Here is a 16208-nt window from a genome sequence, read left to right as displayed (position 1 = left end):
TTGTGGTTGAACTTAATTTTGTCCTCATCCTGTATTCACGTATGGGAGCTTCTCAGCAAGAGTCTAGACAGCGATCAGAGGCCATATTCATTTACCAATCTTTACTCATCAAGTTAGGACAGCAGTTCTGGTTCAATGAGGAGTCAATGAGATCATGTCAGAAGCTGCACCAGGCATAAGATGCCAGCCTGGTTTGTTTAGCACCTTCACACTATAATCCCATTGGGAGTACTGGGGAAGTGTTGGACGGATTAGCAGGCTATTTAACATCCTGTTGAACCCTGGTGAAGTTTCATACATGCCAAGCAGTGGAAGCAGCATGCTTCCACTATAGATAGAGCAAAGTAATTCCACAACAAGGAATAGATAGTCCTCCCACATTCTGTCAGCAACAAAGAAACAACAAACCACAAACGTTGATAACCTCAAAGATGACGGAGTTCAGCATGTTGGTGCAAAAAACAAAGCTGAAGCTTTTGCAATCATCTTCAGTTAGAACAGATGATCCTTTGAGGACTCCTGTTGAGGTCCCCACCAATATAGATGCCCGTCTTCAGCCTATTCGGTTCTCTCCATGTGATATCAGTAAATAGCTGGGCCCACTGGACACAGCAATGAACACTTGTGCTCCAGAGTTAGTTGAGCCCCTGTTCCAGTCTACGACAACACTAACAAACTGGAAAATAGACCTGGAGCAAAAAGCAGGACAAATTTAATCCTGCAAATTACTGCCCCATTGGTCTACTTTTGATCATCAGTAAAGTGATGATGGTCTTATTCAGTGTTAGCAAGCACATATAGATAGCAATAACCGGTACACCAATGTTTGTTTGGGTTCTGCCAGGACCGCATGACTCCAGACCTCATGACAGCCTTCATTCAAATCGAGAAAAAAATAATTGAATACCAGTGGTGAAGTGAAAGTGGCTACTTTTGACATCAAGTCTGCATTTCACCAAATTAAAGACCGAATTTGTAGTCAATGGGAATCAGGGGAAGGTTCTCCACGGGTTAGGGTTGTTGCTAGCACACAGGAAGATGGTTCTGGTTGTTAGAAGCCAATCCTCCCTGCAGCAGGATGTCATTGTGGAAGTTCTCAGGACAGGGACATGGACACAACCAGCTTCAGAAGTTTTTTAAATTCTGAGATGCTGTTCACCATGGGATGCAGTCATCATGGTCAAGGGCAGAATTTATTGCCCTCCCTAATTGCCATTGAGAAGAGGGTGATTCGCACTTTTTGAATTACAGCAGTCCATCTGGTTTAGGTGCTGTTAGGAAGTGCATTCCAGGATTATGACCCAATGACAGTAAAGGAACGGCAATATAGTTTCAAGTCGGGATGGTGCATGGATTCTTGGCAGCATTGTAGCAATATTTAGAGGTTTGGTGTTTGTCGCGTTTCAATGCAAAAGATCAAAAGAAATTGTGATATGTTAGTTAGTGCAATTTTACACCAAGATCCAAGTTGCCTTGACCTTTTCAGGTAAATCAGCAAACCTTCCATAAGCTCTCATGCAAAACACTCAACAATGTGAGTTTCCCCCATTAACACTAGTTCTGGAAAAGCTGTAACTGTTTTCCCAAAATAATTCTGGTGTTTCTAAGTCTTTTTTTCATTGCTCCTCAATTTCCCCTATATTTTTATATTGTCAAACTATTACATCAAAATGTGAAAAGAGTCCATGACTGGATTTTTTGAGGTTTCTCTGACTAATGGACATAAATAATAGTTGAATTGCTTCAAATTTTAATTTTCATCCATGTCAAGGTATTTGGAGAAGGAATGTGGAATACGTTCTATACGATCCTTGGTGCTTGACCATTTATATTGATTATTGTAATAAAAGCAAAATACTGCAGCTGCTGGAAATCTGAAATAAAAATAGAAAACGCTGGAAAAGTTCGCCACATCCTGCAGAATCTGTGGAGAGAGAAACATAGTTAATGTTTCAAGTCTGTGTGGCTCTTCTTGAGCGATTTCAGCTTGTTTATGACTGTTTTTACAAACAGATATAATTAATGAAATTGGCAGAAATTTTTGTTGCAACTACTCTTCAGCAGGATGGGACTAAAAAACAGTGGCCTTGATTCACCACCACCCGCCGACGGTAGCAGGGCTCCAGATGTGGCGGAGTATCGGGCGTCCGGGGTAAAACTGGGACTGGTGCCAGGTGCCAATCCATTTGCAATTCTCTGGCCCCTCGCTTGTGATGAGATCAGGGTTCGTGCTCGTGGGCCAGCGGGAGGATGAAAATGGCTCCTAATGACCCATTTGCATCCACTTTGCGGACCGGGCACCAGAATCTCTGGGCCCTCATGATTCCCGGGTCCTCTGGGCTGAGGACTACATGAGCAGGGATCACTACTGGCATTTACCAAAGTGGTCCTGACATGGTGGACATTGCAGTGGACCAAGGGAGTAACTCCTGAAGGACGTTACCCCCAAAGTCCATCCGAAGGCCACCTGCCCCCTGCACAATTCAAGACCTGCTCACCCCACCTCACCAGAGCCTTCCATCGACCCCCAAGACGTCTCCGAAATAGGGAGACCGCCAGACACCCCCTAAATTAAGGGAACACCCCCCCCCATAGACCCCCTGAATAGGGGACTCCCCTAGAAACTTCCTGAATAGGGGGATACCACAGAAATCCCCAATAGGGGGATCACCTCAAAGACCCCCAAAAAGGAAACCCCTGTCTGGAGGCAGAGAGCAGTCCAGACAGGGACAAGTGAAAATAAATGACTGTTGTGACTCACATGGGTATACAGATGTTACTTCAGACAGAGGGTTCTTTGAAAGCACAATCCAGTGACCTGTGTTGAAACCCCTCAGATTGGTGAACTGCAAGCCATTCATTCATTTTTCTTTGTGAGCTATGATTTACAGCTTCCACAAACACAGCTGTCATCCTTGCTTCATTCAGCTTCCTTCATGCTTGAGTAACACTGAGTGCTCTATCTACAATGTTTACAAACATCAACCACTTCAAAGAGTGTTAAGTGCTGTCAGTGTGCAGCTGAGCACTTCAAAATCACTCAAGCATGAAGGGAGGTGATTGGGTGACTGTGAAGTTTGCATGTTCTCCCCATGTCTGAGTGGGTTTCCTCCGGGTGCTCTGGTTTCCTCCCACAGTCCAAAGATGTGCAGGTTAGGTGGATTGGCCATGCTAAATTGCCCCTTAGTGTCTAAAGGAGATAGGATGGGGCAGTGGATCGAGGTAAGGGCACTCTTTCAGAGTATCGATGCAGATTTGATAGTCCTCCTGAAATGAAAATCGCTTATTGTCACAAGTAGGCTTCAAATGAAGTTACTGTGAAAAGCCCCTAGTCGCCACATTCTGGCACCTGTTCGGGGAGGCTGGTACGTTCCTTCTGCACAGTAGGGATTCTAGATTCTATTAGAAAGACACTGCCTCTGTATATCCAGTCCGATCCTTTCACAATTCTAAACACTTCTATTATAACACCCCAAAATCTTTCAGACAAAAGTATCTTCATTTATCAAGTCCATCATTCTATTTGTCTTAGTGACTGTTAATATAATCCTTACACTGGATGGCTGTATAATATAAGCTACTCCAGTGTATCCCTTGCAAAGTTTCAATTTCCTTCCTATAGTGTGATGCTAAATGCAGCGTTTAGTTCTTTCACTGAAATCTTAGTAAGGTTGTGGGTTGGCTCATTATTACCTCCTGACTTTTAATTGTGATAAAACCGAGAATTGAATTAGATTTTTTAAAACCGCTTTATCAATCTGTGGTAATGTTTTAATGTTCGGTCAACTAAATCCTTCTGCTCTTCTACACATTGTGCCTGTTTCCAGTCAAAATATAATTCCTGATTTTTTTTTTAAACTAAAATGTATCATTGAGCATTTAACATAGAAAGTTACTGGCCACTTTTCCCGCAATTCCTGTCTCTTTGATTTTCCAAAATAAAAAGAATATGCTATCAACTTCAAACCACCATACACAGTGCAAAAGGAGAGTCAATTCTAGGTATTAAATTTCCTACGTTGAATGTCCACATGTTGATGAATAGAGTAAATAGATCACACAGAGAGGTCAAGGAAATCCCAGATTCAAGTTAATTACTGCCAACTGGGACAGTGGTTGGTGTCCTACAAATGGCTTCAATCACCCTTGGACTGCAAATAGAAAATTAATCAACTGGGAATCCTGCTCCCAATTGTTCAGCTATTACTGCTGTGTTGATATTGGATGAGAATTGGGTTGGGCTGGGTTGTGATCCTCCAGACAACAGCAATCACCATCACGGTCCATACACAATGAACAACAATGGAAATAGCTGAGGGTGTTCAGTGCCCATGGAAGCATTGGGTGATCCAAGTCAGATTATTCAGTTCTAGACAGGAGACATTTGCGAGGCAGGTTTCTCACAAGGAGAAAATTGCTGTCCATCCAACTTTGGGATAAATCAACATTGTAAGATCTTCATGATTTAAAAAGTAAAATTATTAATTCATTCTTACTGTACCACAGCTGTCCGATGAAGCAAAGATCGACGAATATGTGAAACTGCTCAAACTACCTACAGATAAGAATGCAGATGTAACACCCGGAACCCGATGCACAGTGGCCGGATGGGGAGCAACTGAGCCGAATTCACATTATCCATCTGTCACACTTCAAGGAGTGGACCTAACTGTAGTAGATCGTGAAACATGCAACAGTGATTACCGTGGTGATCCTAAAATTACACAGGATATGATTTGTGCTGGTGACTCGCAAGGCATCAAAGACTCATACAAAGTGAGTGAACTGTTAAAGTTACAATAAAGTATTTGGAATTTCTTAAAAATCCAACTGGTTCACTAATGTCTCTGACTGAGCGAATCCTGCCGCCCTTACCTGGCTGGCCTATAACTGACACCAATATCATTTAATTGGATCAATGAAAGTGATTCACTAAAGCAGCGCGCCATACCCACTTTCTCAGGGCAAGTAGGTCTGGGCTATAAATGCCAGCCTTGCATGCAATGCCCACATTTCAAGAATGAAGTAAATAGAATGATATACCGATGCATCGTGGATAAAAGCAAATTACTGCGGATGCTGGAATCTGAAACCAAAGAGAAAATGCTGGAAAATCTCAGTAGGTCTGGCAGCTTCTACAGTGAGAGAAAACATCATGGATGGTCCACAGTCTAACAAATGTAGATGCACTAATCGTGTAAGAGCCAACTTACCTACAGTTCATGTAGTTTTCTAAACTTTATATTCATGCACTGTATCAAGTTGACTTCATATCACTATATTACTGAGCCACCTTTTTGAAATGGTGCTGCCGATGTGGTGTACATACACCCACAGTGCTGCTAGGGAGGGCATTCCAGCATTTTGACCCAGCAGCAGTGAAGAAATGTATTTCCGAGTCCGAATGGTGAGTGACCTGGAGCAGACCATGAAGGTGGTGGTGTTCCCATGTCTCTGCTTCCCATGTCCTTCTGGCTGGCAGAAATCATGGGTTTGGAAGGTGCTGTAGAAGGAGCCTGAGTGAGTTATTGCAGTGCATCTTGTAAATGATCTACACTGCTGCCACAGTACATAATGGTGAAGGGAGTGCATGTTGAAGATCGTGGATGTGGGCCAGTGCTGCTTTGTCCTGGATGGTGTTGAGAGTCTTGAGTGTTGTCTCACTCATCCAGGCAAGTGGAGAGTATTTTATCACATTCCTGACTTGTGCCTTGATGGGCTTTGGGAGGTCAGGAGGTTAGATATTCATCACAAATTTCCCAGCTTCCAACATGCTCTGGTCACCACAGTCATTATATGGCTGGTCCATTCCAGTTACTGGTCAATGGTAACATTCAGATAGTGGGAGGCACAGTGTAGGTAATGCCATTGAATGTCTTCATCTGTGTCCCCTTTTTCTAGTCTCCCCCGGAAGAGAAATTATCCTCCCACAATTCACCCTGTCAAGTCCTTCAGGATTTTATATGTTTCAATAAGATCACTTTTGTAAGGGCCACGAAGAATCCAGCACAAGTTTTAAGGATACAAAGTAATAACATTTATTAACTATAACAATATATACATAACAGTAGCAGTAACTTCTCTTGCTACCTTCTCCGTCCTGCTGGTTCCTGAACTGGCCAGCTTATTTATACTAGGAGTTTCTCCGCCCCCCTCATTGGGGAAGTTCATACTCCCACAGGATTGTGGGATAGTCATTAGTCCCCAGCCAATCATAAGTAGGCAGGTTATAACATCCCTCACCCCCAAAGTCCAAGGAATCCACCGAAGACCCTGGCGAAGGAAGGCGTCGGACTCGTTTGGCCGCAGGCCGGACGCCATTTGCACGCGGCGCTGGATCAGGCGGCGTGTAACGAGACGGAGACCGGCGCTTCCGTGATGAACGGCGCGGTTGTACATCCACAGCCCGTGGACCCGAGGATTCCCCCTCTGATGCATCCTGTGTCTCCATCTCGGAGTCAGAGTCTGCTGCCTCCGTCATGTCAGCGTCTCTATCTCCATTTGGTCCCGTAACGACCTGCGCAGGCTTCGAGTGAGGCATCAGTGGAAGATTTTGAGGACTACCTTCCCTTGTCTCTGGTCTTTGCGGCTGTTGAAGTGAGCTCCGGGGGCGGGGAATCTTTTGAGGGGATGATCTTCTGGACCGGACGTGGTCTACATGTTTTCGCTGGAGACGACCCTGGGCTTGCACTTGGTAAGATATAGGGCCCGTTTGGCGAAAGATTACACCAGGAACCCATTGGGCACCACCAGCAAAATTCCGCACGAATACTGGGTCACCGGGCGCAAACTGCCGAATCGGACGATGCCGAGACACTCCCTGTCCCTGCCGTTCTTGTGTGCGGCGTACTTTTGCGCCAATGTCCGGGAAAACCATACTAAGGCGGGTGCGGAGTCTCCGGCCCATTAGGAGTTCTGCGGGAGCTACCCCAGTCACTGCATGGGGGGTGGTCCTGTATGTAAACAAAAAGCGAGCCAGTCTCGTGTCCATTGATCCAGAAGACTGCTTCTTTAGGCCTCTTTTGAATGTCTGCACTGCACGCTCTGCCAACCCATTTGAAGCCGGGTGGTAAGGGGCAGTGCGGATATGGCGGATGCCGTTCATCTTTGTAAACCTAGCAAACTCCTCACTCGTGAATGGAGTGCCGTTATCCGTGACCAGCACCTCGGGGAGGCCATGCGTACTAAACGATAAACGCATCTTTTCAATTGTTGCGCAGGACGTTGTCCCCTGCATCTTATGCACCTCCAGCCATTTGGACTGGGCGTCAATTAGTAGAAGGAACATGGATCCCTGAAAAGGGCCTACGAAATCTGCATGTAAGCGTGCCCAAGGCTGCCCTGGCCATTCCCAGTGATGTAGGGGCGCGGCCGGCGGAGGCTTCTGATGCTCCTGGCAAATGGAGCAGTTTTGGGCCACCTTCTCAATGTCGGTGTCGAGGCCTGGCCACCAAACATAACTCCGGGCCAACATTTTCATCTTGGTCACGCCCGGATGCCCATTGTGCAAGTCTGATAATATCAGCTCCTGGCCTTTTTCCGGGACAATCACACGCGTCCCCCACAAGAGGATGCCGTCTTCCACGCTGAACTCTGACAGCTTGGAGGAAAATGCCCGCAACTCGCCTGGGAGCTGTCTATGCTGCCCACCATACAGGACTATGTGCCGAACCTTTGACAGGACTGGCTCCGTCTGGGTCCACTCACGGATCTGTGATGCCGTGACAGGCAAGGTGTCCATAAAATTTAGGGTTGCAACCACCTCACCGGTCGTGGGGGTCGACATGGGGCCGGTCGATAAAGGCAATCGGCTCAGTGCGTCGGCATTTGCTATCTGCGTACCTGGTTTGTGCTCCAGAGAATACTCATATGCAGCAAGCAACAAAGCCCAGCGCTGGATCCGTGCAGAAGCAATGGGCGGTATTGGCTTATCCTCTCTGAAGAGTCCCAGCAGGGGCTTATGATCAGTCACGATAGTGAAATGGCGGCCGTACACATACTGGTGGAAGCGTTTCACCGCGAAAATCACTGCCAGGCCCTCCTTCTCGATCTGCGCGTACTTTTTCTCCGCTGCAGTCAATGTGCGGGAGGCGAAAGCTATCGGTCGCTCGGCCCCGTTCTCCATCTTGTGGGACAGGACGGCCCCAATACCATATGGGGATGCATCACATGTGACGAGCAAAGGCTTTCCCGGATCATAGTGGGTTAGTAACCCAGACGACGACAATTGTTGCTTTACTTGCCGGAAAGCGGTTTCTTGTGGCTGACCCCAAACCCACGTGTGATTTTTCTTTAGCAGCAGGTGCAAAGGGGCCAGCGTAGTTGCCAGATTGGGGAGGAACTTCCCGTAATAGTTTACGAGACCGAGAAAAGAACGAAGATGCGAAGTGTAAGTCGGGGTGGGGGCATGTTGAATTGCACGCACCTTCTCTGCGATGGGGTGCAGACCCTCGCGGTCCACCTGATAACCTAGGTAGACTACTTCTTTTGCCTGAAATACGCATTTTGTGCAACGTAAACGGACTCCAGCCTCCGAAAGGCGTCTAAGGACAGCCTCCAGATTTTCCAAATGTTCTTGCTCCGACGTCCCTGTAATCAACACGTCATCTAGGTAGACAGCCACACGTGGTAAACCTCTCAAAATGCCCTCCATAACACGTTGAAAAATTGCGCAGGCAGAGGATACTCCAAAGGGCAACCGTGTATATTCATACAGGCCCCGGTGTGTATTAATTGTTACATATGGTCGGGAGGCAGAGTCCAGCTCCAACTGCAGGTAGGCGTGACTCATATCTAATTTTGTGAATGAGAGTCCACCTGCAAGTTTCGCGTAGAGATCCTCTATGCGAGGCATTGGATATCGGTCGAGTCGGGAAACTGTAATCACTGTAAGTTTATAGTCGCCACACAAGCGAACTGTGGTATCTGGCTTCATTACTGGCACAATTGGTGCTGCCCAGTCAGCAAAACGAACGGGCCTGATAATACCCAAACTCTCCAAACGAGTGAGCTTCCCTTCTACCTTCTCGAGCAAGGCGTAAGGCACTGGGCACGCCCGGAAATAGCGCGGCGTGGCTCCTGGTTCAACTTGGATACGGGCTACGGCCCCTTCTATTTTCCCCAAACCAGGCTGGAATACCTCTGGGTATTGTCCTAGCACCTCAGTCAACCCTCCAGAAACTGTTTGGAGGATGTGCTGCCATTGCAACCGCAAATGGCGCAACCAGTCCAGACCCAACAGGCTGGGCCCATGGCCACGCACTACGATAAGTGGGAAACGCCCCTCCTGGCGTCCATAGACAACAGGGGTCATTGTAGTTCCTGCAATGTCCAGTGGTTCCACCGTGTAGGTGACCAACCTGGCCTGTGAGTCGGTTAATGTAAGGGTCTGTATACCCTGCTTGATGCGGTTGAATGTCCTCTGGGCGATCACGGAGACCGCTGCGCCAGTATCCAACTCCATCTCAAGCGGGTGGCCATTGACCCGTACTGTCACCTTAATGGGGGCCACACGGGGAGCTGCCACACAATGCAGCTGCAGGCAGTCGTCCTCCGTCTCCACGTCCTCAGGAGTGGTCGCCGCAGGTTCATCCACATGGAAGGTACGGCCTCTGGGCTGGTCCCAGTTACAGCCCCTGGGCTGGTCCCAGTTTCGGTCGGAACGACGGCGCCTCTGGCGTCCCCAGGACCGCCGTCCGCGACGGGGTCGGCGCCTACAAGTCTGACACGGACATGGCTCCTCATCCATTGGCTCTGGAGAAGGCTCCCTTCGGGGAGGAATGTCCGATGGCCACTGGCGTCGGTCCGGACGTTGCCTCGCCCAAGGTACCGCAGGAGTGCGGGGGGACGTTTTTGGGCGGAAAGGGTTGCGCCCCAAGGCATGCACTTCCATTCCCTGTAACTCCTGTACTCCTCGCTCTGCGCTCTCTCGGGACAAGACTATTTGTATTGCCTGTTGAAAAGTCAATGTTGGCTCTGCTAACAACTTTCTCTGGGTTGCTGCATTGTTAATCCCGCAAACCAAACGGTCGCGTAACATTTCTGACAAGGTCTCACCATAGTCACAGTATTCCGCAATCCCGCGTAGCCTGGATAAAAAAAAAATCGGCAAGGGATTCTCCAGGGGTCCTCTCAGCGGTATTAAACTGGTAACGCTGGACTATCGTGGACGGGGTTGGGTTAAAGTGTTGCCCCACTATATTCACAAGTTCGTCAAACGTTCTGGTGTCCGGCGCGGCTGGGTACGTAAGGCTCCTAATCACCCCAAACGTATGCGGGCCGCAGGCGGTGAGCAATATGACCACCTGGCGCTCGTTTTCAGTGATATTGTTTGCCCGGAAATAGTAACGCATCCATTGTGTGTACTGGTTCCAGCTTTCCAGCGCAGCATCAAAAACATCCAAACGTCCGTACAGAGGCATGGTATAATAGAAAACAACTTCCAACCTGTATCCAACAAAAATCCAGGGAGGTGGCTTCAGCAGTGTAGACAGCTATTCACTTTTACCTTCGTCGCCAGTTTTGTAAGGGCCACGAAGAATCCAGCACGAGTTTTAAGGATACAAAGTAATAACATTTATTTACTATAACAATATATACATAACAGTAGCAGTAACTTCCCTTGCTACCTTCTCCTTCCTGCTGGTTCCTGAACTGGCCAGCTTATTTATACTAGGAGTTTCTCCGCCCCCCCCTCATTGGGGAAGTTCATACTCCCACAGGATTGTGGGATAGTCATTAGTCCCCAGCCAATCGTAAGTAGGCAGGTTATAACAATCACCTTTCATTCTTCTAAACTCCAATGGCTGTAAGCCCAACCTGTTCAAAGTTCCTTCATTAGATCAGCTCCTCATACCAGGAATGAGTTGAGTGGACCTTCTCTGAACTGCTTCGAATGCAATCATATCCTTTTTCAAACAAAACATTTCCATTTTTCTTTGCCGATTTGCTCCAAGTTGCAAGCTCACCACCTTCTCATTCCAATGTTGGATTGATAATAAATGTAACTTTGCCATGTGACTTTGCCAAATCCTGTGAACACATTAAAAAAATTACGGTAGCTACTGGCAGAGGCTCCTAGTACTCTGGCAAGTCTAAATGCAGTGACACATGGTTGTGGAAACAGACCATGGATAATGGAAAGAAAAAGGTGAGGTTCAGGATAGTCCATAGGATGTAGGAAGTCTCCCTACCAAACTGGGATTTAGTCATTAGAAACATCTTTCCAATGTCCAGAAGCACCATGGTGTAAAGATTTTTTAGGTTTAACTGCATTAATAAAGGATGGAATGGACGGTTGATGATAAGGGCTGAATGTAGCAGAAAATTTGAGAGTGGCTGGTTAATGACTGGATGATATTTTGACAGAGGGTTGCAAGAGGTAAAATGGGATATGATATTTCCTGGGCCAGCCAGATTAATTGGCATGTTGTTTTTTCTGACATTCTGGGAACATTTTACTGAGCATTGATCAATATGACATAAATATATTGTGATTTAAACAGATTGAAATTTATACAATTCTGTTTAATTATTGTTTTATTTTCATCTTTTCTTCTTCCAGGGTGATTCAGGTGGTCCATTAATTTGCAACGGTGTGTACAAAGCGATTGTGACAGCTGGACCTGATGTTCCAGATCCCAAAATGCCTGGGATTTACACCCTCCTATCAAAGAAATATCTTGACTGGATTGAGAAAATAACTGGCGTTCAAACTTACAATATGACAGCTGCAGGATTGTACTGAGTATTGAGAGTCTTACTTCCACTCTGTTTTACTTCATAACTTGCTGAATTGCTTTGCTCAGAGAAGGACAAGAATGCTTTTGCCGAATGTTTTAGTAAATTGTGCAACAATCTTTACAAAATGAAATAAAAACATGAAATATGAAATTTTCAGTGTGTGAAATTCATTAACTGAATCCTCAGACAGGGTTTTGAATTGTGAATGTGGGTTAATCAGTTCTGCTCAGTGAGATTTTCATCTAAAATTCTTGTAACAGAGCAGCCCTGTTGTTTATTATATACAGTCCTGCCTAACATCAAACCTGTTACTTGTGACATTAAAGTATCAAGTGAACCACTGAACCTTTGATTAGAAGCTGTCCCCGATAACTACTATTCTGGAGGTAAAGAATCCTTCTAGGGCCCACAGGTCATGGGAAACATCTGGACCTTATGTGGTGTGAGATAGACTGGGAACAACCACACAATCAAGTCTCCCAGCTTCACAGGACAATAACGGATATGTTGCATCTTCAGGTGCCATCGTAGGATTGTCAATCATCCTGAATTCAACAGTTTGGGGGATTTTTGTGTTTCAAATTTCCCATTACCCTCACCCTGTAACATCATCAACTTCCACCACTAGGGACTCTCCTGCTCACTGGCGTCTTCCCCTGCACATCCTCACCACCGCACCCACTGCCACAGAGAACTGGGGACAATCAGGGCATAAGGGGTTTAAAAGTTGGAGAAGGGATGTGGGTGGAGTCTGCATTGAAAATGAAGTATCACTGAGAGAGGGTGACTGAAAATCAATATCAGGAAATAGGGAGAGAGGAAGACTGATGAAAGTATGTTCTTGGGCTGGATTCTCCATTGGCGGGTTGCTTATTTTGCCGGCAGCCTGGAGGTTTCCCGACAGCGTGGGGCTGTCCCATTGGCCAGCCAACGTAACGGAGCATCCCGCTGGTGAGGTGAATCTGAAATGTGGCAGGGCGGAGAATCCAACCCATGATCTTGGTTAAATTATAACGGAAATAAACAACATGGATCTATTGCAATAAGCATTGCAGAAATTCAGCTGCACATTACACTTGATTATAAGTACAGACACATAGAATTATCCGCCAATAGGCACTGATTTTAACGCGAGTGGGCAGGCTTCAGACTGAGACCAACAGCTGAACTGATGAGGAAGTGACAAGGAGGATTGATGAAGGTACTGCAGCGGACGTGTTAGCAAAGCGTTTGAAAGGTCCCAAATGACAGATTGGTCAAAAACGTAGAAGCCCATGGGGTACAGGGAATGTGGCAAATCAGATAAAAGGGGCTGGTTTAGCACAGGGCTAAAGAGCTGGCTTTTAAAGCAGACCAAGGCAGGCCAGCAGCGTGGGTTCAATTCCCGTACCAGCGTCCCCGAACAGGCGCTGGAATGTGGCGACTAGGGGCTTTTCACAGTAACTTCATTTGAAGCTTACTTGTGACAATAAGCGATTTTCATTTCATTTTCATTTTTCAAAAGGTTGGCTTAGTAACAGGAAAGGAAGGGTAATGGTCGATTGATGCCTTTGCGAATGGAAAATTGTTTCAAGTGGTGTTCCACAGGGCTCAGTGTTGGGTCCCTTACTGTTTCTGTTATATATTAATGATTTGGATGTGAACGTGGGGAGCATGATTGAGAAATTTGCAGACAACACAAAGATTGACCGAGTCGTAGGTATATTGAGGATAGCTATAATCTCCAAAACGGTAGAGATGGGTTGATGGAATGGTCAGTAAAATGGCAGATGGATTTTAACACAGAGAAGTGTGAGGTCATGAATTTAGGGAGGTAATTCTTGGCCTTTTGGCTAAGATGAGCGTGAGGTCAGGTGTCATGTGTGGATCTGGTATGTCTCTCTTGTGGGGACCGTGAATTGGATTCAATTTGAATTGTTTTATGGAGCAGGCAAGGAGCTGGATTAGGGGTTTGCCCTGTCCACACTCAGAGCTCTGGCTTTGTAACTCTGATAAAGTAATAAAAAATAAATAAATAAAAGTTTAAAAAGTTATAGGGAGTACACAATAAATGGGAATGTCTAAGAGGGAGAGATGAAGTGAGAGATCTTGGTGTACAAGTACACAGGTCTCTAAAGGCAGCAGTTCAAGTAGACAAGGTTGTAAAGAAGGCATATGGAATGCTCTCCTTCATTGACAGAGGTAAAGAGCACGATTCAATGGGAAAAAAACAGAGTCCTCCTTTGGGAGCCTTTAGCAGGGTGTTTCTCGATGGCTACAGCGCTGAGAAAAACACTACTATTCAATGGCATATTGTCATTTTATTGGCCACAGCGATGGCTGTGCCAAGATACCCGGGTGCCATCAGGAGTGCCAGGGTACCACCTTGCCTTGAGCCCATCACTCCCGGAGTCTCCAATGGCCTGGAAGATCTCCCCAGGTGCCATTACAACTGGTTCGCATTTGGCGAGTCCATTATTTTCCAGGCGCTGGGAGAATACGCAAGCGCTTATTTAAAGGAGCCTGTTGGATCATTTAAATATGCTGATCTGGATCACGCCAGTGAGGGTGAGAGGTCTCGCGAGGTTTGGATGCATCTCGTGAGACCTCTCAAATGTCGCAAATCTCATGAGAGGCTTCGCGCAAGAATAAATGGCGTTGTTGCGTCACCAAGATGGACATGACGAGACCAGTAAATCTTTTAAAAGTAAGAATATATGTTGGAATTGTATAAAAGATTGATGATGCCGCAACTGGAGTATTGTGTGCAATTCTGATCACCACATTACAGGAAGGATGTAATTGCTTCTGAGAGAGTGCAGAGGGGGTTGACAAGAATGTTGCCAGGGCTGGAAAGTGTAGCTAAGAGGAGAGATTGGATAAGTTGGGGTTATTTTCCTTGGAACAAAGAGGGCTGAGGGGTCACTTAATTGAGGTGTACAAAATTATGAGGGGGAGAGATAGGGTGGACAGGATAAAATTGTTTCCCTTGGTGAAGAATTCTAGAACCAATGGATATAGATTCAAGAGAAGACCATGAGACCATAAGACATAGGAGCAGAATTAGGCCACTCGGCCCATCTTGCCTGCTCCACCATTCAATCATGGCTGATATTTTTCCCATCCCCATTCTACTGCCTTCTCCCCATAACCCTGATCCTCTTATTAATCAAGAACCTATCTATCTCTATCTTAAAGATACTAAGTGATTTACCCTCCACAGCTTTCTGTAGCAAAGAGTTCCACAGATTCACCACCCACTGGCTGAAGAAATTTCTCCTCATATCTGTTTTAAGTGGCAGAAGGTGTGGAGGGGACGTAAGGAAGAAGGTTTTTTACATAGAGGGTGGTAGGTGTCTGGAATTTTCGCTGCCCGATTTGGTGGTGGAAGCAGAGACCTTAAACTCTTTCAAAAGGTACCTTAATTGCTGTATGTTATAGGGCTATAGACCAGATGCAGGAAGGTGTGTTTAGAAAGGCATCTGGGTGTCCTTGGACTGGCATGGACAAGATGGGCTGAATGGCCTTCTTCTTGTAATGTTCTTGTTGGATGGCCTGATTTATATTACAAGAACACTTGTAGCTAAAGCTATAAATGATTTATTAACATTAACTGTAGGTCAACTGTATACAAACCAACAGGTGAATAACAGTATGACCATGCACACTCAACCTCTCTCTTCCCTGCTCTCCAGTCAGCCTAAGCTCACCTGACTCTAACATCAATTTATATACCAGTGAGACTCCTAGTGATCAGTCAGTGAATTACAACACAACCATGATATCACTACATCCCCTTTCTTTTGAAGGAATAATTAATACATTGTCATCAGTATATTTACATGTGATATATATGAGCCTGTGAGTCTAACAATATTATTATTTGTTTAATTTTTAAGGACGGCACGGTGGCACAGTTAGGGCGGCACAGTAGCACAGTGGTTAGCACTATTATTTCACAGTGCCAGGATCTCAGGTTCAATTCTCAGCTTGGGTCATTGTCTGTTCGGAATCTGCATGTTCTCCCTGTGTCTGCGCGGGTTTTCTCCAGATGCTCCGGTTTCCTCCCACAAGTCCCGAAAGACGTGCTGTTAGGTAATTTGGACATTCTGAATTCTCCCTCAGTGTACCCGAACAGGTGCCGGAATGTGGCAACTAGGGTCTTTTCACAGTAACTTCACTGCAGTGTTAATGGTAAGCCTACTTGTGACAATAATGAATATTATTATTAACTGGTTTAACAAATTTATATATAGATAATAGTCCAAATCTACAAATTGAGTCGATCAGGTTTTCTTCTGACTCTGGTTGATCTTCTCAAAGTTTGACCTTGCTGCTCAGAACTTGTAGATTTGATGTTCTCCCTGACATTCTCATGCTCAGGAACTGCTGAACTATCTGACACTGCAGCTGTTATTGATTCTGACGTAGATTCATCATCCATCACCTTGTTGTGAAAGTCGTCTCTGGTTTTCAAGAGTGCGTGA

At 45.9% G+C, this 16208-nt stretch overlaps 1 protein-coding gene across 1 annotated transcript in view; it reads left to right on the top strand.

Annotated features, from left to right (window-relative positions):
- The window catches only part of LOC140409415 (transmembrane protease serine 9-like), an 85086-nt gene that overhangs the window by 27093 nt on the left and 41785 nt on the right, over window positions 1–16208 (top strand). Inside the window, exons 4-5 of the mRNA XM_072497855.1 lie at window positions 4507–4776; window positions 11564–11739. Coding sequence (XP_072353956.1) covers window positions 4507–4776; window positions 11564–11739 — 446 coding nt within the window. The remainder of the gene's footprint in view (window positions 1–4506; window positions 4777–11563; window positions 11740–16208) is intronic.

The sequence above is a fragment of the Scyliorhinus torazame genome, chromosome 3, assembly GCF_047496885.1.
Source record: "Scyliorhinus torazame isolate Kashiwa2021f chromosome 3, sScyTor2.1, whole genome shotgun sequence".
Lineage (NCBI taxonomy): Eukaryota > Metazoa > Chordata > Chondrichthyes > Carcharhiniformes > Scyliorhinidae > Scyliorhinus > Scyliorhinus torazame.
This window is presented reverse-complemented; position numbering and strand designations above follow the sequence as displayed.